General features: G+C 41.3%; 1 protein-coding gene across 1 annotated transcript in view; it reads left to right on the top strand.

Annotated features, from left to right (window-relative positions):
* ERICH1 (glutamate rich 1) overlaps positions 1 to 16,156 on the top strand; it is an 88,214-nt gene extending 72,058 nt beyond the window's left edge. Inside the window, 2 exon segments of the mRNA XM_066314898.1 lie at positions 11,970 to 12,050; positions 13,862 to 16,156. Coding sequence (XP_066170995.1) covers positions 11,970 to 12,050; positions 13,862 to 14,142 — 362 coding nt within the window. The 3' untranslated portion in view covers positions 14,143 to 16,156.
* The last annotated feature ends 376 nt before the right edge of the window (positions 16,157 to 16,532 follow it).

Here is a 16,532-nt window from a genome sequence, read left to right as displayed (position 1 = left end):
TTATCAGTACACAGCCATTCACCTCTGCATTGCAATTGGGAAGAAGTGCAAGCAAATTTCCAACTATCTTTGCTAAGCAATTTTACAGCTGTCTATCTGAAATTAAAGCACCCTCTCTTGGTTGTGCTTTGCATTTTTATAGTGACTAGCAATCTTCTTTCTAACAGTGCTACACTCAGCCTTCCATTGGGTTTCTGATGCTCGCAAAAATATGTGACACTAAGTTAATGAAGATGAGTGCTTCAGGCTGTAGGGAATCAAGCAAAGGAGAAATCTGTGTAATCTGTATAATTGGACACTTCTACAGACAGTGTAAAAAACCAAATCATCTCTCACAGCGAAAGGCTTTTGTGTACAAGTTCACAGGAAAGTATTGACCTGCACTTCATGGAAAGTCTTTATAGAGCCTATACAAAGGGCAGCTTCCCACCCACAGCCCATCAGTCCCATTCCTCCTGAACTGAAATGCACAGGTCTTCGAATAGGTATGATCCAAAGACTGAAGGAGAGGTTTTCTCAGTAACTTAGTGTCTGTCCCACTCAAATGAGTAGGAATCCATGAAGACATCTCTTAAGTTGGAGTGATTTTCCAACTCAAACTGGTCAGAGGTAAGTTTTAAGATGGAGGGCATGTGTACCCCTTGTCAATTGTAGTACCTGTGCTCCAGTTTTCAAATAAATTTGTCTCCAGCTTCCCATACATAAGAGGTAAGGATAAAACATGCTTAAAGAGTAATGCTACCTCACCGTCAGAGAAAAGCAGAGGACTGAGATTTCTATAAGCTGTGAAGTGAGAGGAGTTTCAAAGTCAGCTCTGAAAGTAACTTCCAGGTGGGAGAGTCTGCCACTGCACTTCTTAACTCATGGGGAAGCTCTGCACTGAAAGCAGTTTCTGCATCCAAACAGGACAAGTCAATGTCTGATAATCAATAAAAATCTTGCTGACAAGGCTGTGATGCAGGAAAGAGGTAAAAAACTCAAAAGATTTTTTTTTTTTACATTTGTATCTTATTGCAATGAATCCACATTCATATTCTGCTTTGGAGAGGGAATACGGGAAGATGGAAGAATCCCTCCCTCTAACTCTGAATTAGAAGAGATCATCCCATCAGCTTGTATTTTGACCCTTGATTTGTCTGGGAAAATACGGAAATTTTGGGAAAAACACAGTAATGTGAAAGGGAGAGGACTCCATACAGAGGAAGGAGGGAAGCAGAGAAAAAGAGTAGAAGGACACATACAACTTGAAGAGGCCTGTTTGCAGATTCATCATAAAGAAAATTTTCCTACTTTTCTTTGTACCTTTTTTGCCCTTTCCTGTAACTTTTCCAAGTCTGTTTCATGCTTTCAAAGATGAAAGAACAAAAACCAGCCATGTTATTAAAAATGCTGGTTCACCACACCTTTGTTGAAGTGTACTCTGGTTTGTTTTCTAGTCCTTTTCAAAAAATTTGGTTGCTTTTATGACCCCTTAATGAGTATAGAGCTGACATCTTCACTGTTTTTTTGTTTTGTTTTGTTTTTTGTCTTTTTTTTTTTTTTTTTTTAATTTATGAACAGATCTTATCAGTTTACATAATTATGTCCACCATTTTGCAATATCTTATGTGGAATTTTATCAGCCATTTTATCTCAAGTTGTGCATGATCATAGTGCTTTTCTGCAGCCCTGCACAGTCAGCTTTTGATTTTAATCCCTGCGATAACTGTAATGGAATCAGCAGTCTCTGTTCTCCCATTATTCATCACCTTTTTCAGGTCATTTAAGACTTTGCTGAGCAGCACAGATCCTGGCAAAAAGTCCCAAAGGATTGTGTTGGTGATTTCCTTCCAGTGGGAATTCTGCATTCCTACTTTTTTTTTTCATATTTTTAAATTGCTTATTCATTTAAATTAGGATCTTAGCTCATGAGACTTTCTTTTTAAGGGCTTTCTCTTTCTCCGTTGAATTGTAAAAATGTCTTTAATACACCTTGTTTGCTTATTTGCCAATTCCTAAAAAAAAAAGCCAGTAGGCTTGTGAAGTGTGTCTTCCTTTTATGGATGCTTAATGGAGTGCTTCTCAATATATTTTTCCATGTGTCTGCTCCTTTTGTTCCTTGCAGTGGCTTCTACTGATTTGCTGAACAAGGTTGTCATGTTCACCCATCTGTAGTTCCTCAGATCACCCCGGGAATCCTTTGTAAAAATTAGTCATTTCCCCACCTTCCCATCCCCTGACATCAAAGATTCCCAGGGAGAGGTTACACACTGCAGCTGCAGTTGTGTTATTTCATCCTTCAGTTGCTTTACAGCTCTTAGGTGAATTCCATCTGGTCCTAGTGAGCTGTTAGGGTTCTGCCCTGGGAAATGTGATCTCTGAAGAGAGAACTCCAGGCTAACTCCAGTGGATCGTACTTAAGTGCAAATGCTTACTGCTCTGACCTTCATTTTGTTTTCCACTCCCAGGCAATTTGAATTCTGTTCTAGTAATTTTTGCTAGGCCTCGTAGTCAGACAATAAAAACATCAGAATAAAGACCACCTAATGAAAAAATAAATATTATAGAAATGGTGCTCTTTGGATTCATGTATTTGTCATGCTTTATTTCATATTTATTGCATAGATTTTTTTTACCATCTTCTTAAGTTGATGAAAGAATCTTGCAGTCTTCAGCTAGAGACTTCACAACATAAGACATGTACCTTTACCAGGATTACACCTAAAAATAGACTACCAATAGTGTTAAATAGCCACAACTTTGCTTGTACAATGCCATGCCACAACTAATAAATGTCTGTTTAAGGGATTAGGACATTTAAATTAGGACGACAGACAGTAAGGAATGGGAACCACGTGTAATCAGCATTGTGAAAGCAATTGCAAGTAACCAAAACAAGGAAACATACCAGAAAGCATGGAAGAACAAAAATTCAGCTAGAAAGGTTCCCACTAAAGCTATGTGATTTAATTTAAAGCTTTGAAAGATTTTCTGTCATACTTGGAAAGCTCAAGTAATTTATATCTTCTTATATTTCAGTTTAAAGTCTTACAAAGAGATTTACAGACCTTTTGTGGTTTTGGTGGACTAATTCACTAGCCTGTTGCATTGGAGATACACAGTGTTCTGCAAAATATATTCAGGATGAATCAAAGTATTTAGTTTCTAAATCAGAAACCATTTTTGGATGTTACGAAAAATAGATATCCATTGCCACTAAGTGTAAGAAAATTTCCTAGCAAACCACTATGGAAGACTTTACAACCTCTGGACGCTTAGACACATTTTCTAATTCAGGAGGGGTGAATGTCAGTAAAATTCTACATTTTCATAATAGCTCTACATTTATTTTAACTGTGATCACATGTAGAAAACATTCCAGCCTCTCCAAAAAGATTGTGCAGGGTTGTTTAGAAGGCAGAACAGCTGCTTTTGTAGAATTCATTACTCATAATTTATAAAGCCATGTGGAATATAATAACTTAAATATTTTGATTGTCTGAAAATTTTGCTTGAAAGGCACAGAGAGGTACTAGTGAAATGACTGACTGAAGTTGTGTACTTCTGGTGTAAATCAGTGCTTTAGAATTAGAACCAAAATTGTGGTCACACTTGGAATATATCTGTGTCTTCTTAGAATGAATCCTTTTCTACTCCAGAGTCCTGGTACTCCAGATATCCCCACTGCAGCTATAATTTCACACTGTGGCTGTGCTCTGAAACAAATGAAACATGTCCCTAAATTACAGAACAGTGCAGCATGCTGTACGTTAGAGTTGTTCACACACACAAAATATGGCAGTTCTTTGCAAGCCATCCAGTCATTCACAGGCATTGCAGGAGATCTCACAGCCTCCTATCCTCATTTGTCATACCCAAAAAGCTGGAATTACATGTCAGAAGGCTGCTTCCTAAGCTCTCTCACTTGTGTGACCCTCGGGGACTTGGTGTGTGTGTAACAGGGTTGCAATGTGGGAGATACACAAGGAGAAAGAACCCTGTGCAATAGTTGGTTGCATATGCATCTGCTCATAGGCAAAGTTTCACTCATGAGATTTCCCCGCAGCAGTACAGCACTTTTGGGAATGATGTGTCCAGCCTTTTACAAATTCAAATTCCAAAGACCCTGGGCTGTGTGTGTATGTGCAGTGGGCAGGTTACAGTGGTTACACAGGTCAGTACCTATACACTGTGTATCAAGATCCAGAAGATATCTGGGGTGCTGTGATGAAACCTGCATGACTTGGAACCCCCTGCAGATGGAATGAGTGATGCCCATGAAGACATGGAGTATGACAGTCCAGCTTTTAGTCTTGTCAGCCACAGAAGCAGCAAAGGACGCAATGTGAAGGGTTCTCATCACAGATTATAACAAAACTTCCCATACCAGCTCTCACAGTGAAAAACTCCCACTATGGATGACCAGCCAGGAGCACATGTTCATCCTGGCATAGGAGCCAGTATCTGGTGGGTGTCTTGATGTAGATACCCATTTTAGTGGAATTTGGGGAGTAGAGCAGAATGAGAGAACATGCCTTGCTCCTTAACAAGCTTGCCCCTGTTTGCTCCTAAACAGATGGGAAATTGCAGGCTGTTCAGAGGAAGGAACCTAATGCCTTGTTTCTGTGCAAAAAAGCAGCCATTGTATGTCATTCTTTTACAGCAAGAAATAATCTATTGTCATGGATTAAAAGCAGCTAAGTGGTACACACAGCCAGAGGAGTGCCTGTGGTCTTAAGTAATGATGTGTTTTGCAGCTCACGTATCCACATATATCCACAGGGATGCCACAGGCTTCCCACATCAGATGGGCAGTGCCTTGGTAGCTGAAAAATGGCTTTTGGTTAAAGGATGATCCCCACCTTCTTCACAAGCTGTCAGGACTGCATTGCATGTCCTTCAGTGCACAACTTTGTTTATGGAATATGGGGACATGGCAGGACAGGACATTGCACCTGTGACAAAAAGGGAACTCTGTTACTGACTCTTTCCAGGGTTAACTGTGACTGGATGTCTGCTGGGAAGTCTGTCCACTGCCTGCCAGATATGAGCCTTCCCAGAAAAATGGCTATAGATGAGTCTGTCCAGTGTATGCGCCCAGAGGATTCTCAGGTCAGTGAGCACAGCTCTCAGGCCAAGTGTTCCAGCTTTTCTCACAGTGTGTTGTGCTGGTTGACCTCTGAGCCCACCGCAGAAGCAGCAAAGGCATGGAGCTGTTGGTCCAGAAAGACATCTGTAAATCTGCTGTGCATTTTAAACTGAACCAGCTGTCCAGGAGTGTAGTATATTCAGTGAGACAACAGGAAGGTGCCTGTGATGCAATGTCTTGCACGGCAGAGGCACGCAAGCTTCTCCCTGCCCATATCTGCTAGAGCAGTTTACTGCTCCAGTTCGACCTACAGATTCTGCAAAATTGTTCAACACATTAATATAGACCCTAAAATAAGAATTGACGGTAGTTGGCAGGAGTGCAGCAGCACCTTTTCAAAAGCTGCTAGCTTCTATTAAGTTCTTCAGATCTTCAAGAAATGCCCATTGTTTCTATTTGTGAGTTTGGGTTGGGTTGTTTTGTGTTTAGTTTGTTTTTTTCATTTTGTTATTTTGTTGTGAAAGGAGTAAATTCATCTATACTAGTACACATCTGAGCTAGAGAAAAGATGACAGCAAGTTTGCTTATCCAACTGATGGCTCATGGATCAGTAGCTGTCAGTTCTGTAGGGCAATGACGGTTCTGGGACACTGGAGATCGTCCCCCCAAAGATGCTGTAGTTGCACATCAGGTCAGATAGTAACTTTATGCAAAGCTTTCATTGAGCCTTCTCATGTGTTGGCTTTTCCATGGCCACTTAATGTTACTGGTGTTGCCTTCCCTCTATGCAGACTTCTGCTGAGTGAGGGGAGATGAAGCTTGGCTATTGACCACATCCAGTAATTGGGGAGTGAGGAAAAATCCATGCTCAAGGACATCCTCACTGCTTGTCAGTATCTGAGAGGAAGGGTTTCATGATCCTCCTTTTGTGAGGTTAAACATTGCTGCTTCTTGTAAAATATGCCTTTAATCTGCTTTGGTCATTTTAAAAGCCATTCTTCATAACAGCTTCATTTTGAGTTGTCCTGCTGTAATCAGTGGGATGCACTTTGTACCAATTCACTGAACTATTGTCACTTCCTGCCCTGATCTTAACTTAAACATTTGAAATAGGTAAATTAGAATGGGAATTTAGAGCAACCGGTTCCAAGGCAGGCATCTTCTGAGCCTTATCTGGAGTTAGGTGAGAGATCCAGCCCAGCTGACAGAACTGGGTTCCAGGTAGGCTCTGGAGCAGTACCTTTGTGTTTTTCCAGTGACAGTAATGCTTACCTGCCTTTGATTAGGAAATACTCTCAGATTTTTCCCCTCTGTAGTTTCTCACACATACAAATTGCAGCATTTTCTGATAAAATTTGCTTCCATGAGTTTCTTTCTCCATAGCTGTAATGGACTTGATTTTTTGCTGTTATTTTGCTCTTACATTTTTGTCAGTTTCTATTCTTTTGTCCCTCAATGGCATCAAAGCACTGTGGGCAGGCAGGCTGCAAACACAGGAGTAGCTGCTTGGCAGTGGAGTGTGGGAAGTGCAGGAGTCAATGCTCAGCAGGAAATAAATGAATAGTTTGAGCTACTTCAGTGGTAACTCCGTAAGCCTCAGCAACACAAATCTCTTGCTGCTGTGTATCTGTAACCTTAGATGACTTTGAGGACTGAACTCTGCAGTCTATAGCTCATCTACACAGCATTGCAGTCTTCTTTTATTGATAGCATTTCCTACTTCTGTCATCAACATATTCCAATCCACCTCCTTAATTTTGTGCTTTGTGAAGATACTACTGTGTAACGCAACATTACAACTAACATTGTTCCTGTTCCTTACCTCCCCTATCATCTTAAAATTCATTTATCATCTTGACATCTCTCCTTTACACTGTGTTTTGCTGCAATGCCTACAAAAATTTGGAAACAGCCTGACTGTAAGTGAGCTTTGCATGCCAAGCTATATGTTCTCTTTGTTCCCCTGTGTTCCTTCAACTGGTGGCAATCATCTGCGTCCCCTCAGATTTTAGGCCCTTTGGGGCAGAGCTATCTCTTCCTTCTATAAGCTAACAGTGCCCAGTCCTGTTAGCCCAACAGAGCTGGCAGTTTAGTTAACTTTGTTTAAGACAAAACTACTTTTAGCTTAGCTCTAATTTTTGAATAATGCACATAATGATTTGCAAGGATATGCTCTCAGATCTAATAACTGTTGAAGTCAAAAAGCCTAGAATAAGTCATACTGCTCTGTGTTGAGGAAGATTTGGTGGTTTGTTTTCTTTATATGGTCTATTTTATTGATTTGCCTGCAGTGACAGCACTTTATATTTACTCCTATCCTGCACACAAAGGGGTGTTAGTGGAAGCTGTGGGTAGGTTCAAAATTCTGCCGTGTATTCCTGCAGCCTGGACTCTTTAAGGATGATTAATTTTGGAAAGTACTTCTTTAGCTAAATATCTGGATTGTTTTCAAAATTATGACTTCCAAATGTCATATTGTTCACCAGGTATAGAATGAAAATGGTGTACGCTTTATGGGAAATCCTCTTTTAAAATTCTGTCCCTGTATCAGGATGGAGAGCCTTGAGTAAATCAAGCTTAATGGCCCTCAGAGCCAGCAGAGAGTCTTGCTTGAAACCAGTTTATTGTTCAGAATTGTGACTGCACGTAGGCAGTGCCTTGCAGTGTTCTGCCTGCAATCTGTACCCATCAGGTAGGAGCAATGAGGGTGAGACATCAGCCCCAACCCCTTTCAGCCTATGGTGGGTAACAAGAAACTGAAGCCCATCAACATGAACACATGTGCCACCTGCCTGAGGTGTCTTGGGCCTGCCAAGAGCCTCCTCCTGTCTGCAGGTGTGCATCTGCCTTCCCCTGGCAGTGAGGCTGTTCACCCCAGCCACCCGTGGGGCAGCACTGTCCCCTCCTCGGTATCACACTGCCAGTCTGTGACCTTGCCTGAGCAAAGCTGGCAATGTGACTGTGGCGGGTTCCCTTAAGGAATTGAGTGCAGCACCAGGAGAACCACCTGCCTTGTCCCTGCTTTTCCCACTGTTTTTGGGGCCCAGGCCGTACCTGTGTGCGGGTGTGGCAGTGGGTGCACATGGCAGCCCCAGGCACCACAGCTCAGCAATATCAGCTGCAGGAGCCACCCCCAGCAGCTCGAGCAGCTCCCAGCGAGGTTTGTGTCCTTCCCGCAGCGGACGTTCTGTGCCGACCTGGCTGCACTGGAGGGGAGGCCTGAGGGGGCTGCTCACCTGGGCACCACCTCTTCCTGTGGTTTAACTCCTGCACCTGATCTTGCCTCACTCTTCCCTCCCTCTGCTGCAGGATGGCTAATTTTTATTTTGAGAAATAGATTAAAAAAAAAAAAAAAAAAAAAGCAAAGGAGGTAGATGTAGGCAATGGACTCCTGTGTGTGTGGGAAGCAGAGCCTGCCTAGCATCCAGAGTCTCACATGCCATAGGCCATTGCTACTCCAGATTCCACAAGGGTCTCCAATGACAAGAACTGATGAGCAGAAGAAAGCAAAAGAAAGTATAGGATCCTTTCCTGAAGAGAAAATTCTGATGCTAGAGCTGGTATAGAGGGAAATGCTGAGGTAGCTGCCCTTTTTTTGCCAGAATAAAAACAAATATGCTAGGAAGTATGTGGGAAAATGAGTTGGTCAATAAGAGTCATTGTGTGGAGCACATGAAACAAGGAAATCTGGTAAGATGAGTCTGATTTTAAAACACTTCTAAGAATCTGAAAGAGGATTCTTATGATGAGGGAATCATACAAGCACCATTAAAGCTGGGAAAGACCTCTAAGATCATAAAGTCCAGCTGTCAAGAGAATGAGCTGCCTGAAAGAGAACCTAACAAAGTCTGGGATACATAGGGAAAGTGACAGGTCCTTGAATGATTACTGTATAAGTATGTGAGGCATTTGTCTGAGGGTAGTCAACAGCACAGGTTTCAAAACCTGCCAGAAGAGCAGGGGCCAGAGCCCCATGTGCAGCGCTTTCCCTGCTGCTTGCACTGAGCTGATGTAAGTGATGCTGTCATGTGAGCTCCTGCTCCATACTCTGGAGAAGCAGGGACATGATCACTGGCAGCGTGGAATGCTTTCTGGGGAGTGCCAGTCAAGAAGGGCCTTTAAAGAGTGTGAAAAGGATTTATTTCTGTTGGTTGAGTCCTGCTGCTTTTGGGGAAGCAGCCCTTGCTGGTCCCAAAGGCACTGGATTACGGCAAAGGAAGTTGTCATTTCATTATTGATTTGTCCCTAATGGAAATAGAACACAAGGTGGTGCATATTGACAGCTGAGTTCAAAGTATCCCTTGTCTTTAATATGACAGAGAATGGCAGCATATCACTTGCATTCTTAGCTGCTTGATGCCTATTAGAAAACAGTGCCTCCATCAGGCAGGAAAGGCATTAGTAGATGAATGAAGTGAGCAGCCTGCACAGCACATGGGATCCCTGTGTTTGTGCCATCTTGTGCCTTGTTGTCCAGTCCCTGGTCTAGAAGGAGCACGTTCATCTCTGCATCCTGGCAGTCAGGACTCAATTCTCAGAGGCTTGGACTTCAAAAGGAATGGAGGCAATTCCTTGTTTGATGAAAGTTCTCCTGAAACAGCCTAGGATGTTTATTCTTTCAGAGTCCTTGGGCATGTATTTCAGTTTTTGGTAACATCTGCAATTACAGAAAATATTCTACAATTCAGCTGTGTTGCACATGGCCAAGACATCATTTTTAAAGACAGCTATGTCAGCCAAAGCATACTCTTTCCTTTCCCTTTTATTTTCCACACAAAGAGACATGTTTGGAAAGCTCTCCCTTTCTGAATACCATGTCACTGGGATCTCACTGCCCTTCTCCAAATGGAAAGAGTTACACACAAAATGGCAGAAATTTTGCAGCTTCTGAAACTCTGATGCTTCAGTAAGAGGTTTTCTTCTGAAAGTAGGCAAGGCTGTAAATTTAAAGGAAAATCTCAGTGTTCTTTGTATTTCCAGAAAAAGGCAGACTGCATCATTATCCTTGTCCTGCTCTGAGTAGCAAGCACAGGCCTTCTCATGACTGTTTGGGAAAGCTGGCATGGGGCATACAGTGAGAAACAAGGAAAGGCCTTTGACTTTTCATACTATAGGTTTTGATCCCAAATGTGTTTGGGCAGGTACTGGCAGACTTCCTGTTAACTTCAGTCAGCTCCCAATTTTATGTTGATTACTTCCTGTTAATATAATAGTTCCTATAGCTAAGGGATACAGTGCAAAATGTTTAGCACGGGGTTACTGTGAAAATTGTATATTATCCAAAAAAAAAGAACAAAGAGATTGGCAAGTTTCCAGTCTTTTGTTTTTAGTGCCCAGAGAAGTTGTGGAAATATTCAAGGCCAAGTAGGATGGGGCTTGGAGCAGTCTGGTCTAGTGGAAGGTGTCCATAATGTGGTAGGGGAGTTGGAACAAGGTGACTTCAAAGGTCCTTTCCAACCCAAACCACCTGTGATGATTTGATGATGATCTATATTGATGCTAGTGGATGAATTCAACTCAAGTTATTTTTTTTTTTTTTTTTAATGAGAGATTGTTTTGCTGGTGCTGCAGGGTTGGTGTGCTACAGACCTGGCGCAGTGAAAGGAAAATGAGAACTGTCCACTCTGTGCTATGTAAGCCAGAGCCTTGGAATAAAACAGAAGCATTCCTTGATGTAACATTAATTAGGGATCAGATGAAAGGAAGATGAGGAAGTGGTGTCATTGTGGAATACCTGTGGAATACCTGGAATGGATTATTCCTCCAAGTAGAATCATGTTCTGCTCTTTTATAGCAGAAATATTTCTCAGAGATCTTTAAGGTGCCTTAGCAGAGACTGTAAAGATGCAAGTCAGCACTGATCTCTGGAACACTTATCATGAAAACTGGTGGGGGCTCAATTGGTGCTCTACTGACTTACAACACCTGAAGATTCATACGCTGCATGTTTAAAAATAGGACTGCAACAGGAGTCAAGTTCTGCCTTGCTATCTATATGCAGGGTGCAGATATTGAAAATGGAAACAAAGAACTTTCTTAGCCTTGTCTATTGATGAACACTACTAAATGTTGGAGAAATTAATTTTGAAGACTATACTACCGTTTCTCACAGTGTGCTATATGACTGCAGGAACAGGACTGAATTCAAGGTCACTACAGTGAAAAGAGATCACAAAAAGCAGTAATATCAGTAAGTATCAGATGAGATATTTTTAGTTTTAAAGAGCTAGCAGTAGAAAAACACACAAGACCATGCATAATGCTGAGTAAAAGGGAATGCTATCAGAAAAGAAAGCACTTATTTTTAAATGTGCCTCCAAATAGTCTTGTTATAATAGCACATCCTTTCAACTTGGGTCATGGTTGCATTAAGCTTCCTTACCCAGTCAGGTCATCCTATGGGTATAAATACATGCTTTAAGTTATATAAACACCATGCAATCCTATTTGCATTGTCACTCTGCAACACGAAATGCTATAATGACCTCCTTTTCCTATGTCCAGTGCTATCTATAAAGCAGGCTTAGGTCCTTTTCTTATTAAGGAGGTCAGCTCTCTTAATGAGCTTTAGGCATTCCCGAAGAGTTTTCCAATATTGCAAGACATACCTGGCCCTAGGCAGGACTGTTTCAGCCCTGCCAACACCTAAGCAGTGCAGACAGATCCCATGTGACAGGTTATGCAATGCAGAGGGGCTTTATATACCCCGGGCCCTGGAGCATGGAAAGGGCTCGAGGGAAAAACGCATCAGGTGAGCAAGAAACGTTTGCATACTCTGTTTCTTGGGGTGCTTTTGGGCACTGTAGCAAACTGCATTAGGCTTAATCATATGTTTCATGAAGACATCAACTTGTAAAACATCCTGGGGTTTAGTAATGTTTTGTGTGTTCCAGAATTGTAGGGGCTGAAATTCTACGAAGACTCAGAAATCATGGTTATTCCTCTCCGGAGAATGACACCCGGGTATATAAGATTGCTGCAGGTATGAATTTTTTTTTAATTAATCTTTAAAATACCTGTATCTGTCTTGATCAGGTTGATTTTATTTCAAGTTATTGCATGACCAACCCAAGGGAACACTGGTTTCTTGCAGGTTAACTCACATAACTCAAAATAATTAATCCTCTGCTGAAAAGCAAATGAATTATGACATTTCTTGATAATTGGTATCATGTTGGAATACCAAATGCAGAATATTTGGAAGGAGTTAATTCTTCTGCAGTGCTTAAACAGAAACTGTTTCTCCATAATTTTCTCTTGCAATGTCTTTGTGTGTTTGAGGCAGTGGAAAAATGGTAATGGAAAGAAGGATGCAACTCAGGTGACCCATCAGTGGGTCATCAGTGACCCATCAGGGACCACTTCAGGCAGCTTCTTGGCCATAAGGAAACCTCAATCAGTATTGACCTCTGGACCACTGGGAAATCAGACTGTCAATCATCATATGAAGAAAACAAATAAAAGCATTTATAGAAAACATTTTAAATCAGCTGAATAATTGAGAGTAAAGCAGCTATAAATATATATGCATATATGTACACCAAAGAATACAGAAGAATTCCTTATTGTATTCCATATTTTGATATTTACAGAGTATCCATCCTTTCTCTGGAAAATGTCACAGCTCTTAGCACTGTGATCTGCATCCAGAATCATAGACTGTGGCTGCTGAGAGGGGACAGTTGAGTGGTTGAGAGGCTGAGCTGAAGATGCTGTGTCTCAGCCCTAGCCATGAATTTCTTTCACACCTCCCTGCATATTTTTTGATATTACCTTACACAGTAATTCTGTTTGAAATTTCTTTTGTCTTTATTTATTTTGCAGCTGAAGTAGCCACAGTCATTTATCAAGGTTAGAGCACTAAGCTCTAATTCTTAAAGCTCAATAAAAAACCCTAGAATCTGGAAGTGAAAAAGAGGCTCCCTGAAATCTGTTGCTCCTGTCAGTGATGCCATGCTTTTCATCCATGGATTGCAAGGGAAAGCATCTTAAAAAAAACCCCAACATTATTTGAGGCGTAGTAATTATTTCACTTAAAGAAACCAAATGCAATATCGAGAAACACATGTTGTATTTTAACCTGAAGTGCCAATATGTATTCAAATTTTTGATTTGCTCTCTAGGGACTCCATGAAAACGTGTTTCTGCTTCTTGATCAGTGTATCATATGGACTAGGCAAGCAACAATAACTTAATTTCTTTACTGATTGTTATTCAGATAATAAATAAGTATTTTTTATCTTTACTTTGCTTGGCATTTCCTGCTTCTTCATCAGATTTGACAAAGTGACTGTGTCAAAACTTGTCTGCTTGGTGTAGTCCTACCTGTGGAGTTCATAAAGGATGTTAGTGATCCCTTCTAGGCTTGCTCTCCTGAATTAATATCTAACATTAAAGGGAACATCCTGTGTTAGTAGCTAATCTGTTGGAAGGAAGAGATCTTTGTTCTTTACAGAATAAGGAAGTTCTTTATCCTTTATGCCTAAGCTTCCACACTTCATTCAGCTCTCCCTCCCAGGTAGCCAGAGGAAACCCCATTTAAGTCACCAAAATCAATAAGCAGCAACTGAAAGGAAAATCATATCAGAAGTGTGTCCTATCTTCTACAAAGTGATAAAAAGGGAGGGTTTCCAAAACATGCAATAGATTGTGTGAAACGCTCTTCAGCGGAAAGCAGAGTCATACCCTGTTAAATGGCATGGAAAAGAAAAAAGGCGCTTTGTAGGTTCCAAAGACCTTCTTTTGTGTGGCACTGAGCTGAATCAGCTTTAACTTGCCCTGTTTCTCCCTTAGACTCAAGCTGCAGCTAAGATCGTTATCAACCCGTCAGACACAGCGCTGCAGCGGGCAGCATTGCTCCTGGGAGTGTTCGGGATCAGCATATCCGGCTACAGCACGCACCAGCTAACTCAAACAAAAAGATTCCCCTTCACCACTTAAGCTGCGTTAGGATGCGACCCAAGAAGTCCAGGCTTATGTCAATACTGCTGATGAGAGGCTCTTCTGCCGCTGTTACCGGTGTGGAGGTAATGAGACACCTTCCAGCCGTGATTTCTACATGCGAAGTTAAATAGATGGAAGAACTGCAGGCGTCTTCAAGAAAGAAAAAAACACTGCTATCAGAAGCATGGCATTTCCAAATAAGACAGACTTTCTGTAAATATTACGGGCTTCCTTTGTTATTCAGTGTATACATAGAGATCTAAAGGTATAAAACACAGTTACATTCAGAGTAGCTGTAAACAGACCCCTGTGGGTGCTGGGCTCTGGAAGTGTCATTGTGTAGCAGCTTCTGCAAATGACTCCAATGCAAGGACTGTTTGTGCAAAGAAGAAGTTAGAAGCAATATATTCCTCATGACAAGGGTTAGAACAAATGAAATTAATCTCCCATAGACTCTTTGTGCTGTACATTTGGGTATTACATAATCTGTGCACTCTGGCTTTTTCTATTGAATCTTAAACATCTCTTGATGCCTTTTGAGTAACAATGCGTGTGTATTGTAACACAAGCTGGTAGCCTTCTGTCACAGCAGAGATGGCCACAGGCTACACCAGCCATATGGTGCTAGGAAGGGCCCAGGACTCCAGAGCAGGTAACTTCATAGCTGTGCAGAAATTCTCTGTTCTAAAAAGTATCAGTAAAAATATTGAGTTGAGTTCCATTGCAGAGTTCAATATCTGGCTGTGTTCTTCTGCAAAGTCAACTCATCACATAATATACATTCTGATTAAAATAGAAATAGAGTTTGACCTTTTCCCCCTACTTCTTCCTTGTTTTCTTCTCATTTGGTACAATAGCTTATTCAGGAAAGTTCTCTTAGTATTGGTTTGCACTTTTCCAACTGTTTCTTATGTTTTATGTAAACATGGCTTTGTAGGCTCTTCTGTGCATATGTTAGCATTTAAAATCCTTTGTTCTTGGATACTAAATACAAATATTATTTTGGGATCTTTTTCAGTGTTTAAAATTATTTCATCTGTCAACAGTGTTTAAATTCAGCCACTAAGGGGCATCCTACACAGCTGAATATTTTGAACTCTTCAGATTGCTCATTCCAACATGACAAACCACAAATTGAATCAGGCTGAAATTTTTATTTTTTTAATTTTGAATTGTTCTTGTCCCTGTTTGCCTTTTTCTCACCCTCTCTAAGAAATGTCTCTCCTCACCCACAACTTTTGTTAGAAGATGAGAAAATCAGTGTTTACAAGGTCATTTTTTTTTTCAGTGTGTCAGGTCACAAATTACCTCCATCTTATATAGACTTCTGTTTATATTTTTAAAAAAATTATCATATAGTGAAATATTCCATCTTCTGTCTTCACCTACAAGAAATGAAACAAAATACTTGAACTCCTTGACAAAAGGAAGAATGAGACCTCTGGAAAGCATTCAGTCACAGAGACTGACATTATATATTGTGACCACCACCACCACCCTCAGTATGCCATAATTACAGCTTTTTAATTTATTACAGGATTTTTGGCTGCTGCACTTTTGTTAAGGGATTTCCTGCTCCCCTTCAACATGAATATAAGACCATTAGCTGTTTTCAGGGTCATTACTATGCTAACGTAAGCTCTATTGTTAGATGAAGACTATGTGCAATAACATCATTTTGACAAGATACATACTAGAATAAAATAAATGATGACTTGGCCACTGAGATGTTCCCACTGGAAATTATGCTCATGAGGAATGTGTACTTGTCCATGAGAATTGTTTTGAGTAGTTTTGAAAGCTTTATTTAGTACCAGTGAAAATGACAGGAGGACAACACAGTTAATAGGCACACTAAGTGTTGAGAGATTTTATAAAGGTAGGGGCCATAGGAGCCTCAGGAACATACAGTGAAGCACCAGGGAGCTGGAATCGAAATTATTTATAGAACAGACATGTTTCAACTTGCTTCTGATGAATTGGGCCTGGGCAGAAAGTCACCTTTATGAGAAAAGTTGGGACAGCATCCAGCAGAAGATAGAGGCATTGGTATCTAACCTATCTGTTCCTGTAGAAACCTACATCCAAAATGTCAGTTTTCTGAAGTGCATCTGCCATCTCATGCCAGGCACAACAGACAGCCATTCTTTTCACTTCTTTTCACTTCTGTGGCTCCCAGGAAGACCATTCAGGCTTCCTCTAGCCAGGCAAGGCTGGGGTATGTTGAGCACCAAGGCATTGACACCTTTTGGAGATGGCAACAATGTGCCCACCTTCTCATCCTTCCTGTGTCTGGAAGCCCAGCCGTGGCCTGGAGGTTGCCCAGAATATGACGGGAAGGTAAAATCCTGGATCCCTTTTTGTCCTGCCGTTTGTTAGAGCAAACACTCTCTGGCAGAGGAAGGAAATGCACCTGCACAGGTGCTCCCATGGAGGAGCCCGTAGCACTGTACCTTCCGTCCTCCAGTTCTGCTGAGAGACATAGTCCCAAGGGGTCCTGACTCCCAAAGGAGGCTGCCTG

This window comes from Sylvia atricapilla, chromosome 3, assembly GCF_009819655.1.
Source record: "Sylvia atricapilla isolate bSylAtr1 chromosome 3, bSylAtr1.pri, whole genome shotgun sequence".
Taxonomy (NCBI): domain Eukaryota; kingdom Metazoa; phylum Chordata; class Aves; order Passeriformes; family Sylviidae; genus Sylvia; species Sylvia atricapilla.
This window is presented reverse-complemented; position numbering and strand designations above follow the sequence as displayed.